The sequence below is a fragment of the Penicillium verhagenii genome (assembly GCF_028828195.1).
Source record: "Penicillium verhagenii strain IBT 33310 chromosome Unknown utg000005l_segment0_segment0, whole genome shotgun sequence".
Taxonomy (NCBI): domain Eukaryota; kingdom Fungi; phylum Ascomycota; class Eurotiomycetes; order Eurotiales; family Aspergillaceae; genus Penicillium; species Penicillium verhagenii.
In genome coordinates, this window is record NW_026643169.1 from 1,594,348 (window position 1) to 1,613,376 (window position 19,029).

General features: G+C 48.5%; 9 protein-coding genes across 9 annotated transcripts; 3 read left to right on the forward strand and 6 right to left on the reverse strand.

Moving 5' to 3' along the window:
* Positions 1-896: 896 nt before the first annotated feature.
* On the reverse strand, positions 897-2,200 carry N7466_004147 (RNA recognition motif domain-containing protein; the record flags this gene model as incomplete). Its single annotated transcript, XM_057163544.1, has 4 exons — positions 897-1,501; positions 1,557-1,915; positions 1,981-2,098; positions 2,164-2,200. 4 exons carry the CDS (start codon positions 2,198-2,200, stop codon positions 897-899), a joined length of 1,119 nt encoding a protein of 372 aa, XP_057022225.1.
* A 621-nt stretch (positions 2,201-2,821) lies between these two features.
* Positions 2,822-6,139, reverse strand: N7466_004148 (putative PHD finger domain protein; the record flags this gene model as incomplete). The annotated part of the gene is made up of 2 exons (XM_057163545.1): positions 2,822-3,683; positions 3,744-6,139. The coding sequence occupies 2 exons, from the start codon at positions 6,137-6,139 to the stop codon at positions 2,822-2,824; spliced, it is 3,258 nt and encodes a 1,085-aa protein (XP_057022226.1).
* Positions 6,140-6,516: 377 nt separating this feature from the next.
* On the forward strand, positions 6,517-7,216 carry N7466_004149 (uncharacterized protein; the record flags this gene model as incomplete). The annotated part of the gene is made up of 4 exons (XM_057163546.1): positions 6,517-6,529; positions 6,594-6,836; positions 6,984-7,061; positions 7,122-7,216. 4 exons carry the CDS (start codon positions 6,517-6,519, stop codon positions 7,214-7,216), a joined length of 429 nt encoding a protein of 142 aa, XP_057022227.1.
* A 392-nt stretch (positions 7,217-7,608) lies between these two features.
* On the reverse strand, positions 7,609-9,044 carry N7466_004150 (N(6)-L-threonylcarbamoyladenine synthase family protein; the record flags this gene model as incomplete). Its single annotated transcript, XM_057163547.1, has 2 exons — positions 7,609-8,869; positions 8,932-9,044. 2 exons carry the CDS (start codon positions 9,042-9,044, stop codon positions 7,609-7,611), a joined length of 1,374 nt encoding a protein of 457 aa, XP_057022228.1.
* Positions 9,045-9,770: 726 nt separating this feature from the next.
* Positions 9,771-10,151, reverse strand: N7466_004151 (uncharacterized protein; the record flags this gene model as incomplete). Its single annotated transcript, XM_057163548.1, has 1 exon — positions 9,771-10,151. One exon carries the CDS (start codon positions 10,149-10,151, stop codon positions 9,771-9,773), a length of 381 nt encoding a protein of 126 aa, XP_057022229.1.
* A 1,133-nt stretch (positions 10,152-11,284) lies between these two features.
* N7466_004152 (uncharacterized protein) lies at positions 11,285-12,235 on the forward strand (the record flags this gene model as incomplete). Its single annotated transcript, XM_057163549.1, has 2 exons — positions 11,285-11,753; positions 11,808-12,235. 2 exons carry the CDS (start codon positions 11,285-11,287, stop codon positions 12,233-12,235), a joined length of 897 nt encoding a protein of 298 aa, XP_057022230.1.
* Positions 12,236-12,398: 163 nt separating this feature from the next.
* N7466_004153 (uncharacterized protein) lies at positions 12,399-12,970 on the reverse strand (the record flags this gene model as incomplete). The annotated part of the gene is made up of 2 exons (XM_057163550.1): positions 12,399-12,551; positions 12,620-12,970. 2 exons carry the CDS (start codon positions 12,968-12,970, stop codon positions 12,399-12,401), a joined length of 504 nt encoding a protein of 167 aa, XP_057022231.1.
* Positions 12,971-15,015: 2,045 nt separating this feature from the next.
* N7466_004154 (citrin) lies at positions 15,016-17,314 on the forward strand (the record flags this gene model as incomplete). The annotated part of the gene is made up of 4 exons (XM_057163551.1): positions 15,016-15,189; positions 15,287-16,468; positions 16,541-16,703; positions 16,767-17,314. 4 exons carry the CDS (start codon positions 15,016-15,018, stop codon positions 17,312-17,314), a joined length of 2,067 nt encoding a protein of 688 aa, XP_057022232.1.
* Positions 17,315-18,145: 831 nt separating this feature from the next.
* On the reverse strand, positions 18,146-18,839 carry N7466_004155 (DUF5321 domain-containing protein; the record flags this gene model as incomplete). Its single annotated transcript, XM_057163552.1, has 2 exons — positions 18,146-18,333; positions 18,398-18,839. 2 exons carry the CDS (start codon positions 18,837-18,839, stop codon positions 18,146-18,148), a joined length of 630 nt encoding a protein of 209 aa, XP_057022233.1.
* Positions 18,840-19,029: the final 190 nt, after the last annotated feature.

Sequence of the window (19,029 nt, forward strand, 5' to 3'; positions counted from 1 at the left end):
CCTTAATATGAATACTTGTAGATAGTTTGATGTTACTAGTAGGTTACGGAAGTTCCTAGAAAAAGGGGAGTAAGTAGGCCACTAGGAGGCAGGGTAGCTTGCGCTAATCCGACCAGTGAGATTCCAATAGTAATCAATGCTTGCTCAACCCGAGTCAAGACAAAGAAAACAAACATGAAAATCAAAAGGGAACAGGGGGACAACTGCATCGGATTTCCATCCCAACCACAGGCTGAAAAACAAACAAAAATCAAGGTATCTCACCTTTTCAGGTAGCCCTGAAGCTCTTCAAATCCATTATCGAAATTAATTCGCCCTGCAGCACTTTTGATCTTGGCGAATACTACAAGCGCGAAGACGTGACGAAGGCGAATGGTGAAAGTAGAAAAAGGAGGCGAGATTAAAATTGGTCGAATACAACCGGGCCGTTACTTGGAGTGGTGTGCATAAGGCGAAATGTTTTGATGGACAGTGCTGGTCCCAAGAGATAACCGAATTACAGCGAAAATTGTCTTCTTCCTTGCCGCTAGAGTTTCCCGAAGTCGCGTCGCGAACAGATAAAAATTTGAGGCACATCATCTAGCGATCCAGAGATGACGATAGGAATAATCGAAAATGTTGCCGAGTCGGTCGCAGTAGGCCGATGGCGCTCCGATTATCGTTTTTTGAAGACGTGACGTGAAGAGAGAAAAAAACAAAGAGAAAAAAAAACAGAACACAAAAAAGACAACGACGCCCGTAGCCCGTCGGTCAAATCCCGCATTAAAACAATCTGAGAAAGGGAAAAGGAAGCAAGGGAAGGATAAGGGGAGACATAAGAAAGGTGGGCAGTGGAACGTTCATCCATGAAGGGAGACACCAGGGACCGATATCTCTTGCTGTTTTGAGGGGATACATTACCTGCTACCGTAACGCTCCTCACCACCGGCACCGCGGCCCTCGTAGGAACGACCTCCACCACCACCAGCGTAGGGTTCGCGAGCCTCGCGAGGAGGGGCAGCATCGTAGCTGGGAGGATTGGCATCACGGTCGTAGTAACCGGCACCACCGGCACCACCGGCACCAGCAGGGGCACCACCACCTCCACTGCTCGCTCCACGGGGTTCATCAGCGCCACCAGCACGGCGGTCGTCTCCTCCACGGCGATCATCACGGCTGTAACGATCATTGTAGCGGTCAGGGCCACCAGCACCACCGCCACCACGGTAGCTGCCGTAGTCATCGCGGGATCCACGACGGTAGTCACGATCACCGTAGTCGCGGGAACGGTATTCACCGCTGCCACCACCGCTACCACCACCACCACGGCCATAGTCGCGGCCACCACCACCACCACCATAATCGCGGCGGTCATTGTAAGAGTCGTAACGGCCATAGCGGCTGCCGCCACCGCCGTAGTAATCATCATCGCGACGGCGCCAGTTACCACCACCGCCACCACCACCACCGGGACCACGGCGATCATCATAACGCTCACCACGACGGGGAGGACCACGTCCATCTAGAGAGAATGATGAGTTTTTATTTACGAAGAAACAGACCGAAGTGACACTTACCACGCTTAGGAGGTCCGAAGTACTTGCCAGGGGTGGGAGTACGGGGACGGCCACGGCGAGCCTTCTCAATGCTGAGGGTGCGACCCTCAATGACTTCACCCTGGAGACCCTCCTTGGCAGCATCGGCCTGCTCACCAGTGCTCATGTTCACGAATCCAAATCCACGGGACTCCTTGGTGTGGGGGTCGAGCATAATAGAGCAGTTGTCCACGTCGCCATATTTCTCAAAAAGACGCGAGATATCCGACTCAGTCAGGCGGGGGTGAATACCAGTGACGAACAAGTTGGAACCAGTGTTGCTAGCTCCTTCCTCCTCAGCCATGTCATCCTGCATCAGGGACTTGCGAATGGGAAGGGGGCTGCGAGCTTATCAGAAACTGTTTATCTCATCAATGAGGGGGAAATTAAAAAAGAAAAAACATACCGTTCTTCAGAGCGACCATTGGGAGAACGGCTACGAGCGCGGTCGCGGTCGGAGCGATGCTCTTCACGGGGCTCATCGCGAGGAGAGGCACTGCGGTCGCGGTCATACCGGGGCTCATCTGCACGGACAGCAATATTATTGATTAAAATGGATCAACATCAATCATTAATTGGAGGTACATACCAGCGTAGCGGCCGTTGTCGTTATCGTAGTCTGCCATGATAGCGATGTGGAAAAGGTCGATGGTTGAAGGAGGAAGGAAAAGAGATGAGAAATCAGAGCTGATAAGAGAGCGGGCGCTAAGACTCCGGAAAGGAACAACACCCCCGAGTGCAAGTTTTAAAGTTGCGCGTCTAGAACGTCTGAGATGGAACTTCACGAAATTTGAGATATGTTGATATGAGATGTGGGAAAGAAAAATCGAGAAAGGGGCTGGCAACGGGATAATAAATAGCACTTCGTCAGAAGATCTGGCAGCATACAGGGAAGTTAGGCAATGCTGCAAGGCACTGGGCATACTGTACTATGCGCCTGTGTAGAAGTACTTATTGCCATGTATTTCGAAGCGCTTCTGTCAATATAATAGATACTTGCTAACATTCTTTTAAGAAATGCATAGTGAACGTTTCGTTCTCTATTACGTTCTCTATTACGAGAGGGAAATTCCTAATAATTGCGACTTAAAAATAGTAAAAATACATAATTGTTTCCATACCTAGCGATTAACTATGGCTGCTTGAATACCTAGTAAAATATGTGGGATCCTAAAAAACTCCTGCCTGCGCCCGTCGCTCATGAGACATGTAAAACTAAAAGAATAAGAAAAAGAAACCACTAACGACTAACCACGCAAACGACGAGTACGACGAAGGTTCTGGGAGTTTGCCCCCGTGTCAGGTGCCTTAATGGTTGGATCCAGCTCGTCATCCACCAAATCTTTGAGCTCGTCTTCGTCTAGTTCGCTTAGCTCCTCACTCATCCCGCGCATCACATCTCGGCCAGTCCAGCGTTCCTCATGGACGGTGGTGCCGATAGGATCGAAGGGTTCCATGTACCACTGGATGCCACCCTGGGCCAGAGGCAGTTGCTGATCCTCTTCGCTCAGAATCGGAGTTGGGTGGCGATGATAGGCAACGTTAATGTTTGATTTGACCTCTTCAACGGCCGTAGTCTCTGCAGCAGGATCTTCTGCTTCAAGCTCCTTGGTCGAAACGGCTTCATCGGCAGTCACAGGCTCAGTAGGGGTAGTGGAAATAGTTTGTTCCACTCCTTCCATGGCGTCAGGCTTGAGATCGGCCTGATCCATATCAACATCATGGTCCCCTTCCATTTCCAAGGATTCGCCTCGGCGAGACATCACACTATGATCAAATATCGCATCCAGCTCCTTCAACTCCTTTTCGTAGGGCTTGCGATTCAACTCGCTCTCTTTGCGAATCGCATCTTCCAGGTGTGGTTGGATGGATTTGATGATTCGTTTAGCCAGCTTTCTCTTTTCTCGTTGCTCCAGACTAAGTTCTGGGGCCCGGCCACTAATCTGCGCCTGAAGCTCTGCAGTATCGCCAGCGGGGCCTACACCGATCTCTGAGGTGAAAAGGCTGGCCAGATCAGCTGAGAAAGATGCTACAGATGGATAGAATCTCCGTTCCAGCCGCTTGCGAATCGATAACAGTCCTGCCGCAAAGACCCCCTTTCCGTCCAATCTGTATTCATGTTAGTTTACTGTACAAATTTCCAAGGCAAAACCAAACGAAAACACTTACACTTGAGCTTTCTCAAATATTGGCCACAGCAACGGGAATACGGGGAAGTAGACAATATCCACGATGCTTCGAAGCATCTCGGCGTCTTTCAGTTTCTCCCTCTCACGTTTCTTCACCTCATCGCATAGCATTCTGAGATTATCAAGGTCTCTGTAAAGTCGTTCGCCAAACTCCATGCGACGCTGCAACCGTTTGTGGCCAGTAACACCCATCGCTACGTAGTCCCGTCGTGTCATCTCCATAGAAGAGAAGGTCTCGAGTTGGAGTTGGAGTCTCTTGAGCAGGGCAGCTCCACGACGTGCTTCGCGTTTAAGTGTCCAGTACTTACACGCTTCTTCTGCAAACTGCTTCCGACCACGAACCGTAAACCTGCCAAGGCATGCCACGACAGAAGTCAGAACAACTTGTGGGATGACGGGAGCCCCGGAAGGTAGTTTCCAAATCGTTCTGGGTACACGTTTGCGCTTATTACCGCTAACTGTCAAGGTAAGACGAGGTGTGTGTGTAATTTCTCCTTCCACATCATCAGTAAGCGTGGGTCCCATAGAGAGCGCCGCAGCTTGACTGTCTCCCCACCGTTTACCATCCATGGTATTGCGGTAGTATTCAATCGCATCGGCCGTAGCAGCATCAGTGCCATGTTCCAAGCGCCAGTCTGGCGGCACATGCTTATCGCAAAATGCCTTGAGAAGATGGGAATCCATCAATCCGTGGCCAATCTTCATCTTCAGGTACAGTTGTGCTCGGCGTGCACACGAAACATGAAATGCAACGAAGCAACTCTTGTTACTGCACTGAATCGAAGCACCCATTTTCTGTTTGCAAATGTAACACATCAACTTCCACCGACTGCGTGGTACCTTTTCAACATCTGTGATAGGTTCCATGAGCGACGGATTTCCGATTGAAACCTCGGGAATCCAAATGGAACACAGCAAATGGGCCCATTTTGAGGAAGTGGTTTGTTTAAATGCACCCTCGGTGTTGGGGCAGAAAATACAGTTGGTAGTGCCTCGCCCAAGTAACTGGCATTTCCGGCAAAGCCACTGACCTTCGGGGATGAAGGGAACACCATAGCATTCTTGATGGACCGCCAGGTCACAGCCATCGCAGAAGACAATCGCATTGGAATTTTCACAGTCACCATCATCACAGATGGCACACTTGCTATCCTGTTCTTCTCCGGGTCCCGCAGTCTCTCCATTGACCGCAGCGGCAGAGCTGGAACGAGGACGTTGGGTTTGTGGAGGTTTGGGATTCGGTTTGGGAATCCTCTTCTCAAGCGCATGCCATTCCTTTTCGATCTTGGTCATAGTGATTTCGAATATGGCAGGCTTGATGGGCTCGAGCTGGTCATCTCTACGCTTAGAGTTATGATCGTCCAACCATTTCTCATCCTGTTCATCCATATCGTACTCCACTCTTCCACTTGTGGCATTAACATCGCCCTCTGACACAGCCGGTTGAATGATATCCATATCATCTTCTTGCGCGCCTTCTGTCATGCGAATGAAACGTCGGTCGTGGCGGAGAAAGAGGTCGCTTTCTTGATATCCGACATTGGCCATTGTTCGATCAACGTAGTTCTGTTGGCCAACGCCCTTCTTCTCATAAAAGGTGAAAGGGTCTTGCAATCGGAAAGACGGCTTCGGCAGGGTGAGTTTTTCTCGAGGATTGGGTCCTGGGGGCGGGATCACCTTCGGTCCCTGTTGCGCAAGCAAAGCATTGAGTATCGCTTCTGGGCGACGTGGGGGGCGCCCCGGTCTGCGCTTAAATGGAACGGGTGACGGCATATCGGGCGAGAGGAGCATGGGTGAGCCCGAGCCATCAAGGCCCCAGGCACCGGCCAGTGCCTCCAAAGTCCGCTGGTTGGCAACAGGATCAACCGTGTCCACCTCCTCTGCCGTAAAAACAGCAAGTCTGCCATCAATGTCTAAGTCTGGATGAAACTCCTCCCAACCCCGCTCCTCTCGTGGTTTGTATCCATCGCCCTGTTGTAAGGCGAGAGCGGCGGCTGTTGATGAGGTAAAGCGACCGCGATTTTGGCTCTTGTCTCGTCGCGGACGCGTCACAGATGGCGGTGTTGTTGGTACAATGGGCGGTGGGGCATGGTGTAAATGATTGTCGCGCGGGGGGCGACCTCGTGCGCTTGTGGAGTTTCGTCTCGGGGTGCCATTATTCCTCTTTGGGGGACTCATCTCTTCGAATTCTTCGACTTCATTGCCATTCATGTCGATGAACCGTCCACCTCCCCCAGGGCCGCCGGGCACATACCTGCGCCTCCTCACAGAAGATTCTTCAGGTGACTCCACAATTCTGCGCGAAGCTTTCATGGAAGATTTGGGGGTGGACCGTGAGGGCCTGCCTGAAAGAGAGGGTCTGGACATGGGCGCCATGGTTGGGGCACCTCCCGTGTGTGTTGATCGGCGGAGGGTTTGGGGCGATTAACAACCGACACGTCAGGTCGCGTTCAGGGGAGGGGGAGCTAGATGTCGTACACAGCCAAGAGGTGAAGGATAAGGGGAACAATTAAAAGAAATGGGATATCAAAAATCGTACAAGTCCAAAGAATCCGGGGTAAACAAACATGAGTGTATGGCAGACAGAGTGACCTTTCTTCCAAGGTTATCTTGGTTCAAGGCGGAGACGAGTTGGTCGCCTCAGGTGTCGATCTTCACTCTGGCCACAGCTCCGTGCGCAGCTTTCCCCGCATAGATTCCTCCTGGAACACCAAAATCAACAACTTCACGGTGATCTGTATTAGTTTTCAAATATGAGCGGCTCTGGTGAAAATAGGTACTATCGTGTCGCCTTCTTTATATGCCACTTCTAAGTGTCCGCTAACGCCAGTTGAACTTAGATGGCGCGGACCTAGTCGCCAGTCGTCGCAACGCCACTCTGGCAATGGAAACCGTGATCGTGCAGCTGGTGGACAGGGTGGACAAGGTGCTCAAGCTGGTGCCCAAGGTGGTCCCCAACAAAACGCTTCTCAGAGTGGAAATAATGCCTGGGGTGGCTCTGGTCCAGCGCAGGACCTGCATGTCTCCGTCCGGGGCTTCAATGCTGCCGAAGCTAAAAATATTTTGAAGAGAGGTAAGGCAGGGAGAATTCATGTCTATACAATATGGAGGCTGACCAGCGAGTTTTGATTCTCTTATTAGGTCCTACAGGTTAGTATTTACTACGAGTTTCCAACCTTCCACCCAATCGTATTTGGCGCTAATGAATATGTCATTACAGAAACCAAGCCGACATTCTATAAGCCGACTGGCAAAGACACAAATAACCAGCGATCGGGCGGTCCCTGGGGTGCTAAATGTATGCTTACCACTCCTTCAACATCATGTGGTCTTTGGAGATGATTACTGACATATCCAGCGAACACGATGGCAAATGGGAAGGACTTCTTCATCGAGTTACGGAAGCAAGTTGCATCCTTGCAGAAGGGTGTTGGCCCTCCCGTGGGAGGCTGATTTAATGAAGCTGGGCTTGCTTTTTTCTTTCTTCTGTTTTTGATGTCTGTTACTACACAGAGCACCGGTTATGGGTCTGGTTCATTTGCACGGATTAGAGCGGCGCATCATCGATACCCTACTATGGCGGTTTCTGGGTGTGGGAGGACTCGGATTGAAAGGACGTTTGCAGTTAATGTACTGTAACATTGCATCGGCGTCATCGGTTTTTTGAGATACACCAGGTCTGCTGTCAACTGTAAGGCAATGCCCATATGTAATATAGAGGTGAGGCATTTTATGTACTAGTAGATGGTATCAACCAGTGCTTGTTCACAAGTAGAGGGTTTATTTTACACATATTATATACAACTATTTTACAATATTTGAAGGGTATCGCTGAATATACAAGCTCAAAGAGCGGTTCCATCCATAATCCACCCACCAGGCCCTAACACTCCTCCATCATCGGCCTCTCGATCCAAGGTCCATTTGCGGAGAGCGCGACAACTTAGATCCGTCCGCCAACCGGCCTCGAACATTTCAATCCCTGCCCACCCAATCATGGCTGCGTTGTCAGTACACAGATAAGGAGGGGGCGCAACAATTTCCATGTGCTCGAATCCGCGCACGTCTAAGAATGAGCGCAGCACAGTCATAAGGAACTTGTTTGCAGCAACGCCACCACTAACAACGAGTGTCTTGATCTCGTTTTCATCGCGGTTTCTCACCCGTAGAGCTTCTAACGCAATGATAGTTCGTGATGCAAGGTGTTCAAAGCTGACGCGCATTGCCTCTCTTCCGAGGTCAACCCGTTCATTATGAGATAATTGACCTTCCCGATCTTTGACGATTTTGTTCACCATGCTCGCGATGGACGAGAAGCTGAGTTGTAGTGCCCGTGTGTTTGCAAATGGCGTAGTTACACTCCATCCCCATGCGCTTTTTCGCTTGATTACCTCCTCGCCCCGGTTCATTGGGGGGCGGTAATCTGCAAAATCTTTTGGGCCATTGGGAAAGACAAACTGTTCCAAAGTCTTGCCGTACATGGTGTTCTTTGCCTCCTGTAATAAGGCCTCGGGGAGTATCTCACGAGCCGCTTTGTCCAAAGTTTCACCTATTGCGATATCATCACTAGAAGCCATGATAGTGTGATCTATTAAAGATTTGGAGTGCACTAGAATTGAGTGACCGCCCGATACAAGAATAGACAGGAATGGGAAATGGGGTCCCACAGTTCTAGATGCCTCCACATCACTGCCTTTGTCCAAGCATGACACCAGCCGGGGGGTCAACAAGTGTGCTTGCATATGGTGAACTCCGACCAGGGGGATTTGCCAAGCAACCGAGAGAGCTTTTCCAGTGTCGAGGCCGACTGACAGGTTGGAGCGCATTCCAGGTCCCCGAGTTGCGGAGATGAAATCCGGTCGCTGGCGACTGGAGCCATCCGCTAGGTTTATCGATTTATCTCCATCCTTTGAGGCCGGCAGATGCCTGAGGGCTTTATCGACGAGATTCGCTAGGTTCTCTTGATGGGATTCGAGCGCAAGGATCGGATGAATACCGCGATGGGCTCGCGAATCGCAAGTGATATTTTCAAGGAAGTGGATTTTGGAATTGCTGGCAAATGAGCTTTGGTTCTGCTTCTCGACAATCGCCACCGATGTGTCGTCACTATCGTAGAGTTGTCTGGTTAGATTGAGAAACCGCGCGGCTGAATTCGGGTTGGAGCTCACCAGGATGTTTCAATTGCGAGGGTTAGCAGGCCTCGTCGGTTCCTCAAAAGAGCGCGCGATGCGCCTGTTGCTGGCCTGCGCAAAGTTGCAACCGAAGCTATTGAAAAAAACATTGGGCAGTTGGCAAACAGATATGCGGCGGTGACGGAGAGAAAAAAGGTTGGAACCGCACGGACCAGGAAGCCCTCAAAGTTGGCCCTAAACAACTATGTATATCATCACGAAGTATACTCCGTCTACAAGAGCGATTATGGTATTTTGGATCCTGGTTTACAATTACAGAGTACCCGGAAGGAAAATGTTATGTTGGGTGTTTTGACACCAAAATGCATATATCCCATAGTAATGACCGAATATAGTTAAAAATCAAAGGTAAACTGCAAAGTCATCAATCGGAGGCCCATTAACGTCGTAAAATAATAATCTCTTCCAACATCGATACATGATACATCATCTTCTGGTGAACTTGACACAGCACTCATGCAGTAAATAGCAATCTTCGAACAACGAGAGTACCAAGCAGCCTCGGTTTTTGTGGATTGTCGATCTGATTTGTTGGTCATTGTGCCTCGGGTCCAGCTCAATTGGATTCTTGCTCTATGTTTGACTAGATCCGAATCAGAATTCTTTGAAGGATCTGACAAGGTCATATGAGCTGCTTGGAATGCTGTGTCGTGGTCATAGCAAACCCTAGTAAGCTCGGAAGACTAAGACATTTATCATTGCAGAGGGAACAGCAATGACAGTGTAACAGGCTCTTGGTCTTGAACTTCAAGCTGCCAGGGTTTGCTATGTCTCAGCCAATATCACCGGAGTGATTTCAAAATCCAGGAATCAAATCACTCGCGAACAGACCATCGTCTTTCTTCTCGAGAGATCTTCGTATGTGTGCCGTAGTACTCATCGGGGTTCTCAATGGGTGTCACACAGTAGACTGTTGGTGTACCCTTGAATTGAATGCGCTTTTCGACAGCCCCTGAGCGTGCCGACTGCTGCTTCTTGAGAATGCTCTTGGAGGAGCATGAGTTGGTATAGCCATATGTCGGTACCTGGAGGGTCGAGAATCTTTGGCTTGTCGGGCTCGCCGTAGCTACTGGGGTGAGAGGAGTTCGAGGAATAGTGACTGGGGACTTGAGCGACAGTGTTGGCCGAGGAGCAGTCTGCGCAGCAGAGATGTTGAGTCCCAACTTGGGTCGGGTGGCGGCGCGAGCAGCATACATTGTGGCAGAGAGATCTTTCTTGAAAATTGAAAAGAATAGATGATGGTATATCGTAGTTTGCTTGCACAAGGTAGCTTTGATCAACAAAGGCACCGAGAGGGAATGTGATAGAGAAATAATTATTTTTGGACGTAGAGTCAACGAGGATACAATGTATAAAAAAAGATCAATAAAAAAAGGTTCGTATGGACCAGCCAAAACGAAGCGCTTGACGAAAATAGAAGCACAGAAAATAGAAAATCTCAAACACGGGGGATGCAAGAAGAAAACATCTGGAGTGGGGGGAAATGGGCGGCTATATAACTATCGCTTGGAGGGGAGTTGGGGAGTTGGGGAGTTCAGGACCAGGGGCCACTTGGGGCCACTTGGGGCCAATAGCAAATCCTTCTGTAAGCGCCCACACCATGCACTCGGAGGCACTATCACCTCTTCCCATCACACATTAGTTCCAACCTTACCCTCCGTTTCTATCGCCTAAACCAATCAAACCTTCTCATCCAGCTGGTCTCATATTCAACTTTAGCACCCAATGTGACAGGCGTGTGTGATGCAATCTGTAATATTGTGATATGGTTTTAGATAAACAATGGCAAGCGTGACGTTTCAATTCAGCCTATGATGGATGTATGAGTAAACGGCCCAAGAATAAAATCAAGCCGCTTTTTGACGTAGAATCTGTACATTGAACCCCTGATATCTTGGGACGCTCTCTGAACAGCAGTACAATGAGAATACAGGTCCCCTTGCTTGCAGAGTGTGTACATGTAATAAAAGCAGTGGGAAGATGTACTACCGATAATAGAACACGCTATTTCCAAACCACCCGGAACTAAGATCAGAATCTTATGGGAAATGGAAAACATGTCGTTTGAAGACCAAAAGTAGCTGTGCTATCATCGATTCCATCCTCGTCGCCGCCGACGGGGGATTGTCAATCCACAACTTATGCCCTTCTCCGGCAGAAGATGGTTCCGCCGAAGTCATGATGTGCTGACATAAGCCAACTATACCGAGCTGATCTGAGAGGGTCCCATCAGCTTTGTTTCCTTTGTTTCCCCTTCCAATGAGTACTAACCTCATTTAAGTCGCTCACATATCATTCAGCAGCCCTTAAGGAAGCTAACCAAGCCAAAATGACAAAGTTCTCTCTATTTACAGAAAATCTTCCCGATGAGTCGATACGAGAGATGGACATTCTCGACTCTTCCTTCTTCAAAGAGCCCAGCAAAAGCCTTCCGACACCAGCACAAGTGAGAGCTTTGTCAAAAGACATTCACACGAACGCACAGCCACAGTTTGTTATCTTTGAAGAGTCCAAAGTCTTCGTCAAGTTTGGCCCTCATGTCACGATCGCAGAAGCGCAATGCCTTTGGATGATCAAACGGACCTTTGGTGACGAAATACCAGTACCCGAAATTTATGGGTGGCGAGTCGACGAGAAGAACCATGTATTCCTCTATATGGAGCTTATTCAAGGACAGACGCTACAGGATGGCTGGAATGAGCTTAATAGCCAGGATAAAAGCTTACTCTGTGATGAGTTATGTCGGATAGTCAGCTGTCTACGCCGACTTGAACAAGATTCTTCCGATCAGTATATTGGTACGCCCTGGTCAAAATAAGAAGGATGTTATTTATATCTAATCATCTTTACAGGTTCCCTAAAACACCAACACCTCCTAGATTATGTTTTTCAATCATTCCCGAAAGCTGGGCCTTTCTTCACTATCAAGGATTTCAACGACTGGTTTTCCGAATTACCACAATCATGGCTTCCTACTTCGAAGAAATACAAAAACCCCTACAGGTATTTGTTACCGGATGATGGAGTCATTAAATTTACCCATGGCGACCTCCACCGAGGAAACATCATTATCTCTTCCAGCAAACCAGCTCGAATTCTTGCTATCGTGGACTGGGAACAAGCGGGATGGTATCCAGACTACTGGGAGTATTGTAAGGCACTTTACACTTGTTGGTATGAGGACGAATGGCGACGGGACTGGATCGACAACTTTCTAAGCCCACGCTTGCGAGAATTTGAGGTCTTCATAGAGTACACCATGGCAATGGGCTCGGTATGAACCACTTTTACCTGGGATGAATGCTGCTCACTGATAGGAGCTATGACCGTAGATAATCAAAGGAATATGCAACAAAAGAATGTCTGTGCCATACTGCATCTAACTTCTTCGCCACAGCCGTCCTCCGTCAACTAAATATACTTAAAGCCAACTCTGGATGAAGTCAACGTTTTCCGGCGGCCTGAAGACCGATTCCATGGCTTGGGGGATCACGTTTAGATTGAACAATCTGAATAGCTTCCGCTGCAATGAGACATTTGAAGACTAAATGGCGGACGAAGTCCATGGTCCATTCCTGACATCGCTTATTGGTGGTCTGACGCAAGATAAACAATAAGTACGGAAAAATAAATAAACAAATAAAAGTCAGACTCAGGATCTTACATCATTGACAGGTGCCATGAAGTTCTGATTGATCCCAGGAGTCGGGACCTGAGACGCAGCAATTTCAATGTTGCCTCTGGGAGTTGAGTCTTTTGTCTCCGCTTCGTCCACGGAGTCAACGATATTAGACGGGTCAACTTGGCCAATCGGGAAAATCTCATGGCGCCGGTGAGTAAGAACAGGAGAGTAGTTCCGTTTGAATTCGAGGACGTAGCCCACCATGGGTGCACCGACAGCGTGGATCAGAGTCCCTTCGAAGGGGTCTGCTGCCGATGGAACAAAAATTGCAAAGAGCGCTCGTTGAGATGAACTATTGCGATAACAGACGAGGTAAATAGTTCTGGTGGCCATGACGTTGTGAGATCCCTTTTTTGTTTAGATAGAGAGGGGAAAATAAAAATATGGGCATGAGCTGTCTTGAGTATAATTGCCCAAGAAAAGAACAAGGTCTTTCCTCTTATACCTTTCAATCAGAGCATAGGAATAAGTCGGAGTCCCAAGCAGCCTTCCCAAGCGCTTCGAACGGGAGCTAGGTATGTATAATCTTCGTTTCATATGCACGAAGATCATTCGTTCTGAGCGTTATGTAGAGTTCCGAGTGCTAGAACTCTCTTCATTTTTGGCGCCGCAGAGTTAGGGCGGAATGCTGGAACTTTGAGTAGTCAACTATCTTGAGAGGAGGAGTGCCATTACAGTTCTTGTGGTTGCTTCGGCGCTTATCTTGGCAAGCGACTGAAGGTAGTTGATACCAATCTCGTTGGCTCCAGGTAGCCTTCTGATCTTCATATCAGCCTGCATGGGCTGAGCCTCAGTATCAGGTGATCATAGGCGCTAAGCGTTTCATGGATTCGGCACGTTTCACTGAGCAGCTAGCAGCCTCCGTCTATTATGCGACCGATATAACCACCAGGTGTTGTAATGGTCCACTGGCTTCTAACCTTCCTCGATTCCAGCTCGGAATACAATCTATCCGTGGATGTACCTAGTATTTCTACTGTGCAAAATGCCGTATACGAGTAATAATTCCTCGTCAATTCTTTGACTATGTGTAGTATGTTGTATATAAGTCAATATGGCCAGAATGACATCTTCCTGAGTGAAGTTTGGAGCCATGGCTGAATCAATTGCTAGCCGCGATAAAAGAGTTCCGCTTCAACTGGGCAATGTTGGTTATCTGGTGAAACCCGAGAGCACGTGAGCTAGGGTGTCTATGTAATGTCCTCCGGGGATAATCTGCCATGATGCGCACGGGAAGAAAGCAAGACCACCCTAATAGGCAGGTTTAGGCGTTCAGCACTGCTGTCTTCTCCTAATGTGGTTTTGTACCTGAAACTTATAGCTACACTGGGTTTTTTTTTATCTTTGATTTTTATTCCCCATCATTCCCCATTATTTCCCTTGTTCTTACAGATATTCTGTAGAGCAGTGTAGACTATAGCGGTCTAGAGTCTAGACTGGTGTGAGGAGAGCTGCGGAGAAGCTTTGATCACGGAGTTAAGCCGAGATGGAAGTTGGGAGAGGGGAAGTTGACCAATCAGAGGTGTCTCCAATTCTGTTCTCCAGTTTCCAACTCCGCACAGCTTTTGTTACTCCGTACTTCACCGAGTAAGCCTGCCCCGGTTTCACCCCTGTCCTTTCGGGATCGGGATGGCTGATCCCCGGTGATCACCTGGGGCTACAGATTTTTTTTCTTGCTCGATTTCCAGATCGTCATTGGATCTCTATGGTGGCAAATCCTGTCAAGTCCCTTATAAAAAAAATAAACAATGAAAATATTTTGTTGGAAAAAAAAAATCTCATGTTGGTATTTATAAGAAATAGGCTCTAAGGGGTGAATTGGTATAATTTTTCTCGACTTGTATAAATTCCATGTGAAGACTCATAATTGCCATTGACGTAATATGTGACTCCGTACAAGGATTTCGGCTCCAAAGCCGATTGCGGGTAAATCGCGTAATTCGTATACATAAGAAATGGTGCAATTAACCTTGAGTATACAAAACATATACAATCTAAATACCCGTGATTTGGGGTTTGGCGGTGAAAAAAAAAAAAAAAACATAACCCTCGCGTGGCCAAAAATGACCTAAAAGTAGAATTCAGATACATAAACTGAACAACAGTGGAAATCCAATCAATGCAAAGATCAAAACCTAAAAAAGAAAATTTTGCATGCAATTTTCATCTATAGACAGGTACAAGGTCGAAAAGTACTAAGAGAACTTCTCGGCAAAAGCATTACAATTATCTTGCCCCGGTCAACGTTAGCTCATTCCTCTTTTGACTCCCTTCTCCACTTTCCACCGCCCCCCCCCTTCAACCTCCTTCCCTCTCAAGTGTTGTGTGGTGCGCGCGTGTCCTATAATCTTTATCATTCTGTTTTGCTCTGTGTCATAATGAGCGTCAAAGAAACCGTCAAGGAGAGATTGGTCGGCAGCACAGAGGAACCTCAGCTGTCGCACCAAGCCCGATCCAATTTCCTGCGTCATGCACAGAAGGATGAAAATGGGGAGCCATTCATGACTGAAGAAGACTTCATCAATGCTGTTGCCCCCAAACAGGAAGACTACGTATGCCAAAATCCGAATTCTAACTAGTTAGCAAAGAAACTACGAGAGGCTATAAAAGAGAACATGTCCCTAACCTTTTTGTTTTGCCAATTGACAGCACAAGATCAAGCGCGATCAGTACGGTATCCTGTTCCAGGTCGCAGACCGACGCCGACACGGCAAGCTCTCCCTGTCCGACTGGGCTACCTTCGAGAACCTCCTTACCAGACCTGATGCCGAATACGAGATCGCTTTCCGTTTATTTGACCTCGATGGATCTGGCACTGTCAAGTTCGATACCGTCCAGGGCCTTTACAACCTCACCAAGACCGCCGAGAGCATTCCCTTTGATTGGAACTCTGAATGGGCTTCGCTGTATACCGGTCGCACCAAGACGCGCCATGACATGAACTACCACCAGTTCTCCCAAATGTTGCGCGGACTTCAGGGCGAGCGCATTCGCCAAGCCTTCCACATTTTTGACAAGGATGGAGATGGCTACATCGAGCCCGAAGACTTCCAGCGCATCATTCTCGAGACCTCAAAGCACAAGTTGTCCGATCATGTGCTTGAACACCTGCCTTCCCTCTGCAACATCTCCACCGGCACCAAGATCTCCTACGCTACCGTCCGTGCCTTCCAGAACGTGATGCGCGAGATGGATATGATCGACATGGTGGTCCGAGAGGCTACCAAGAAGAGTACCGACGGCAGAATCTCTCGCGCTGATTTCCTCAATGAGGCCGCTCGCGTCACCCGTTTCTCCCTTTTCACCCCCATGGAGGCTGATATTCTGTTCCATTTCGCTGGCTTGGATGCGCCCTCTGGGCGCCTTGCCCAAAAGGATTTCGCCAAGGTGATTGATGCATCATGGCGCCTTCCCATGGCGGTTGCCGGTCAAGCTGTCGGGGCTGCGGCCGAGAAGACCACATCTTTCCTCCACAGCATGTTGGAATCAGCACACCACTTCGCTCTTGGCAGCATTGCTGGTGCCTTTGGTGCTTTCATGGTGTACCCCATCGATCTGGTCAAGACCCGTCTGCAGAACCAGCGATCCACTCGCCCCGGTGAGCGTCTTTACAATAACTCCCTGGACTGCTTTAGAAAGGTTATCCGCAACGAGGGTTTCACCGGTCTGTACTCTGGTGTCATCCCACAGCTGATTGGTGTGGCACCGGAGAAGGCCATCAAACTTACTGTCAACGACTTGGTCCGTGGTGCCCTTGCCGACAAGGACACCGGTAAGCTTTGGACTCCCCATGAGGTTCTGGCCGGTGGTACTGCTGGTGCTTGTCAAGTGGTAAGTTAAAGAATCGGGATACTCATATTGACTTTTTTTTTCAGTACTAATTGTCATTTGTCCCTTTGCTAGGTTTTCACAAACCCTTTGGAAATTGTTAAGATTCGCCTGCAGGTGCAGGGTGAGGTTGCTAAGAACGTTGAGGGTGTTCCTCGCCGATCAGCTCTATGGATCGTGAAGAACCTGGGTCTGATGGGATTGTACAAGGGAGCCAGCGCCTGTCTCCTCCGTGATGGTAAGATATTACTCCCCATACCTATCGATTGATCTTTTTGATAATGATCTAATGAGGCATTAGTCCCATTCTCGGCCATCTACTTCCCCACATACGCACACTTGAAGTCTGACATGTTCGGCGAAACTGCCACCAACAAACTTGGCGTGATCCAGCTCCTGACTGCCGGTGCTATTGCTGGTATGCCTGCTGCTTACCTGACCACTCCTTGCGATGTGATCAAGACTCGTTTGCAAGTGGAGGCTCGCAAGGGCGAGACCAAGTATACCAGTCTGCGTCACTGCGCCACAACGGTGTGGAAGGAGGAGGGCCTAAAGGCCTTCTTCAAGGGTGGTCCCGCTCGTATCATGCGTTCATCGCCTCAATTCGGTTTCACCCTCGCCGCTTATGAGGTTCTGCAGAAGAACTTCCCCCTGCCTGGCTCCCATGAGGAGGAGGGTCCCACTGGAACTGTGGAACCCGGCGTCGGAATGCCTGGTGCTAAGGCGCCTCTTCCCTACCTCCGATCAAGGAACGCTCTGAAGCTTATCCTTGACTTGGAACCGAACATTGGCCGTGTGCAGATCCCTCATCCTGAGAATTGGCCCAAGTTCCTCCAGGGCTCCAAGTAGTGATTTTATCTTCGGTTCCATATAGCGATGACCTTCGACTTGGCCCTTGCCATCTCGGTTCTTATTTTCCATTTTTTTGTGCTCCATTTAGCATCGGATTTCGACCATTTTCTCCTTTTTCTTTATCTCTCGGATTTCTTCGCCATTGACCCTTTTTCATTAGACGCAAGAAAGTGAGCTATATTTCAGCTGACTTTTCGAAGCATCTGCATGATTTTCCTTTCATCTTGTCGGATGGCTGATGTGTATTGTACCAACAGCACATAGATTTAAAAGGGTTGTGGGAACTCTATAGAAGGGGAGGTTGTTGTCGCATTGTCCCTAGCGACTCGTTACGCTCTCCAGGGTGTGCTTTGCTTTTTCAAAGCCAAACTCATCATGTATGTCAGTGCTTTCCTTGCTGGTTAGTTGGCAAGGTTGAGTTCTGTAAAATACTCTAGATCTAGAGCAGATAAAATTGCATTTGTGTTTCCAGACAAATACCTACTTGATTTTTTCAATATAAGACCTATATTAACCTACTATGGTTATCAATCTATCTTGCTATGAAATCTTTATACATGGAAATCAAAGACACAACAATTTGGCCCAGCATGAATAATTGACAAAGGGTATCGGATTCCTGTACAGCGACACTATAGCAGAAGCAGATTATAGTACATTTTTCTCTCAGCAAATTCCGATGAGAGGCGTTGAAGAGCAGATGGAAATTGCATTCATATGCAGATTTGCACTCCATCAAGGGTCTTTTGTTTCACAGGTGCAGTACCTAAACAAGACCCACATAAAGTTGTATGTTCTTGTCTAAACATCATAGGGGTAATCCAATATTTAAAAGAAGTTCAACTTCCGTTTGGGCTGGGTTGTCGTGTTCTCATCTGCACTGGCTACGGCCGGCACTGATTCTTTGGCCTTGGGAGTTTGTGTGGCCTCCATCTTGGCTTCGGTGGGCTCCTTCTTTGCCTCTTTGTTGTTTCTTTGCTGCCATAGTGTATCTTCTTGCTCGATTTCTCTCAGGACTGGAAGAAAAGATACAAGTTAGCTACCAGATCAACAGATGGATTGGAAGCCATGAAGACCAACCTTCTTCCCATTCTCGCTCCTGCGCGTCATCTCCTGTCCCTAACAACTTCTCGACATCGATTTTCTCCCCACTCTTGATCCGTTCAATGACTTCTTTCAACAATTCGATCTTGGCATCCGTAGTGCGGGTGTATGTCGCATAGCTGTTCTTCAATGACAACATACGGATGGCTTGTGATCCAATCAGAGTGAACATGACGATGTAAAATGTGGCCGGGTTCCATTCCTTAGATTTCTTGGTCTGGCGTGATTTGCGATCTCGAATGAACCTGGGAATCATTGACGTCCATACTGAGGCGTCTGCGATCTTCGGGAGTCGGTCGGAAGTAGCGTATGACCGTGTAGTAGACGCCGCATGCCGGCTTGGTAGTCTTGATGTAATCGGTGTGGAGAGAATATTCCGGCTAAGCCCTGAAGGCTTCAACCTGAGTGCCATGGCCATTGTCGTGAGGGGTTGAATATATTATGAGATCGCAAGGAAATCTCGCCCGCACCGAAACCCGCATCCACAAGTTGAAGTGAGGTTTCAGCCTGAGGCCACAACAGTATCAGTCCCAATCGGGTTTAGTGTTCGATGTTGCTACGACAACAAACGTTCAATTGGGAGTCTTTTGGGCTTTGATGATATCAGC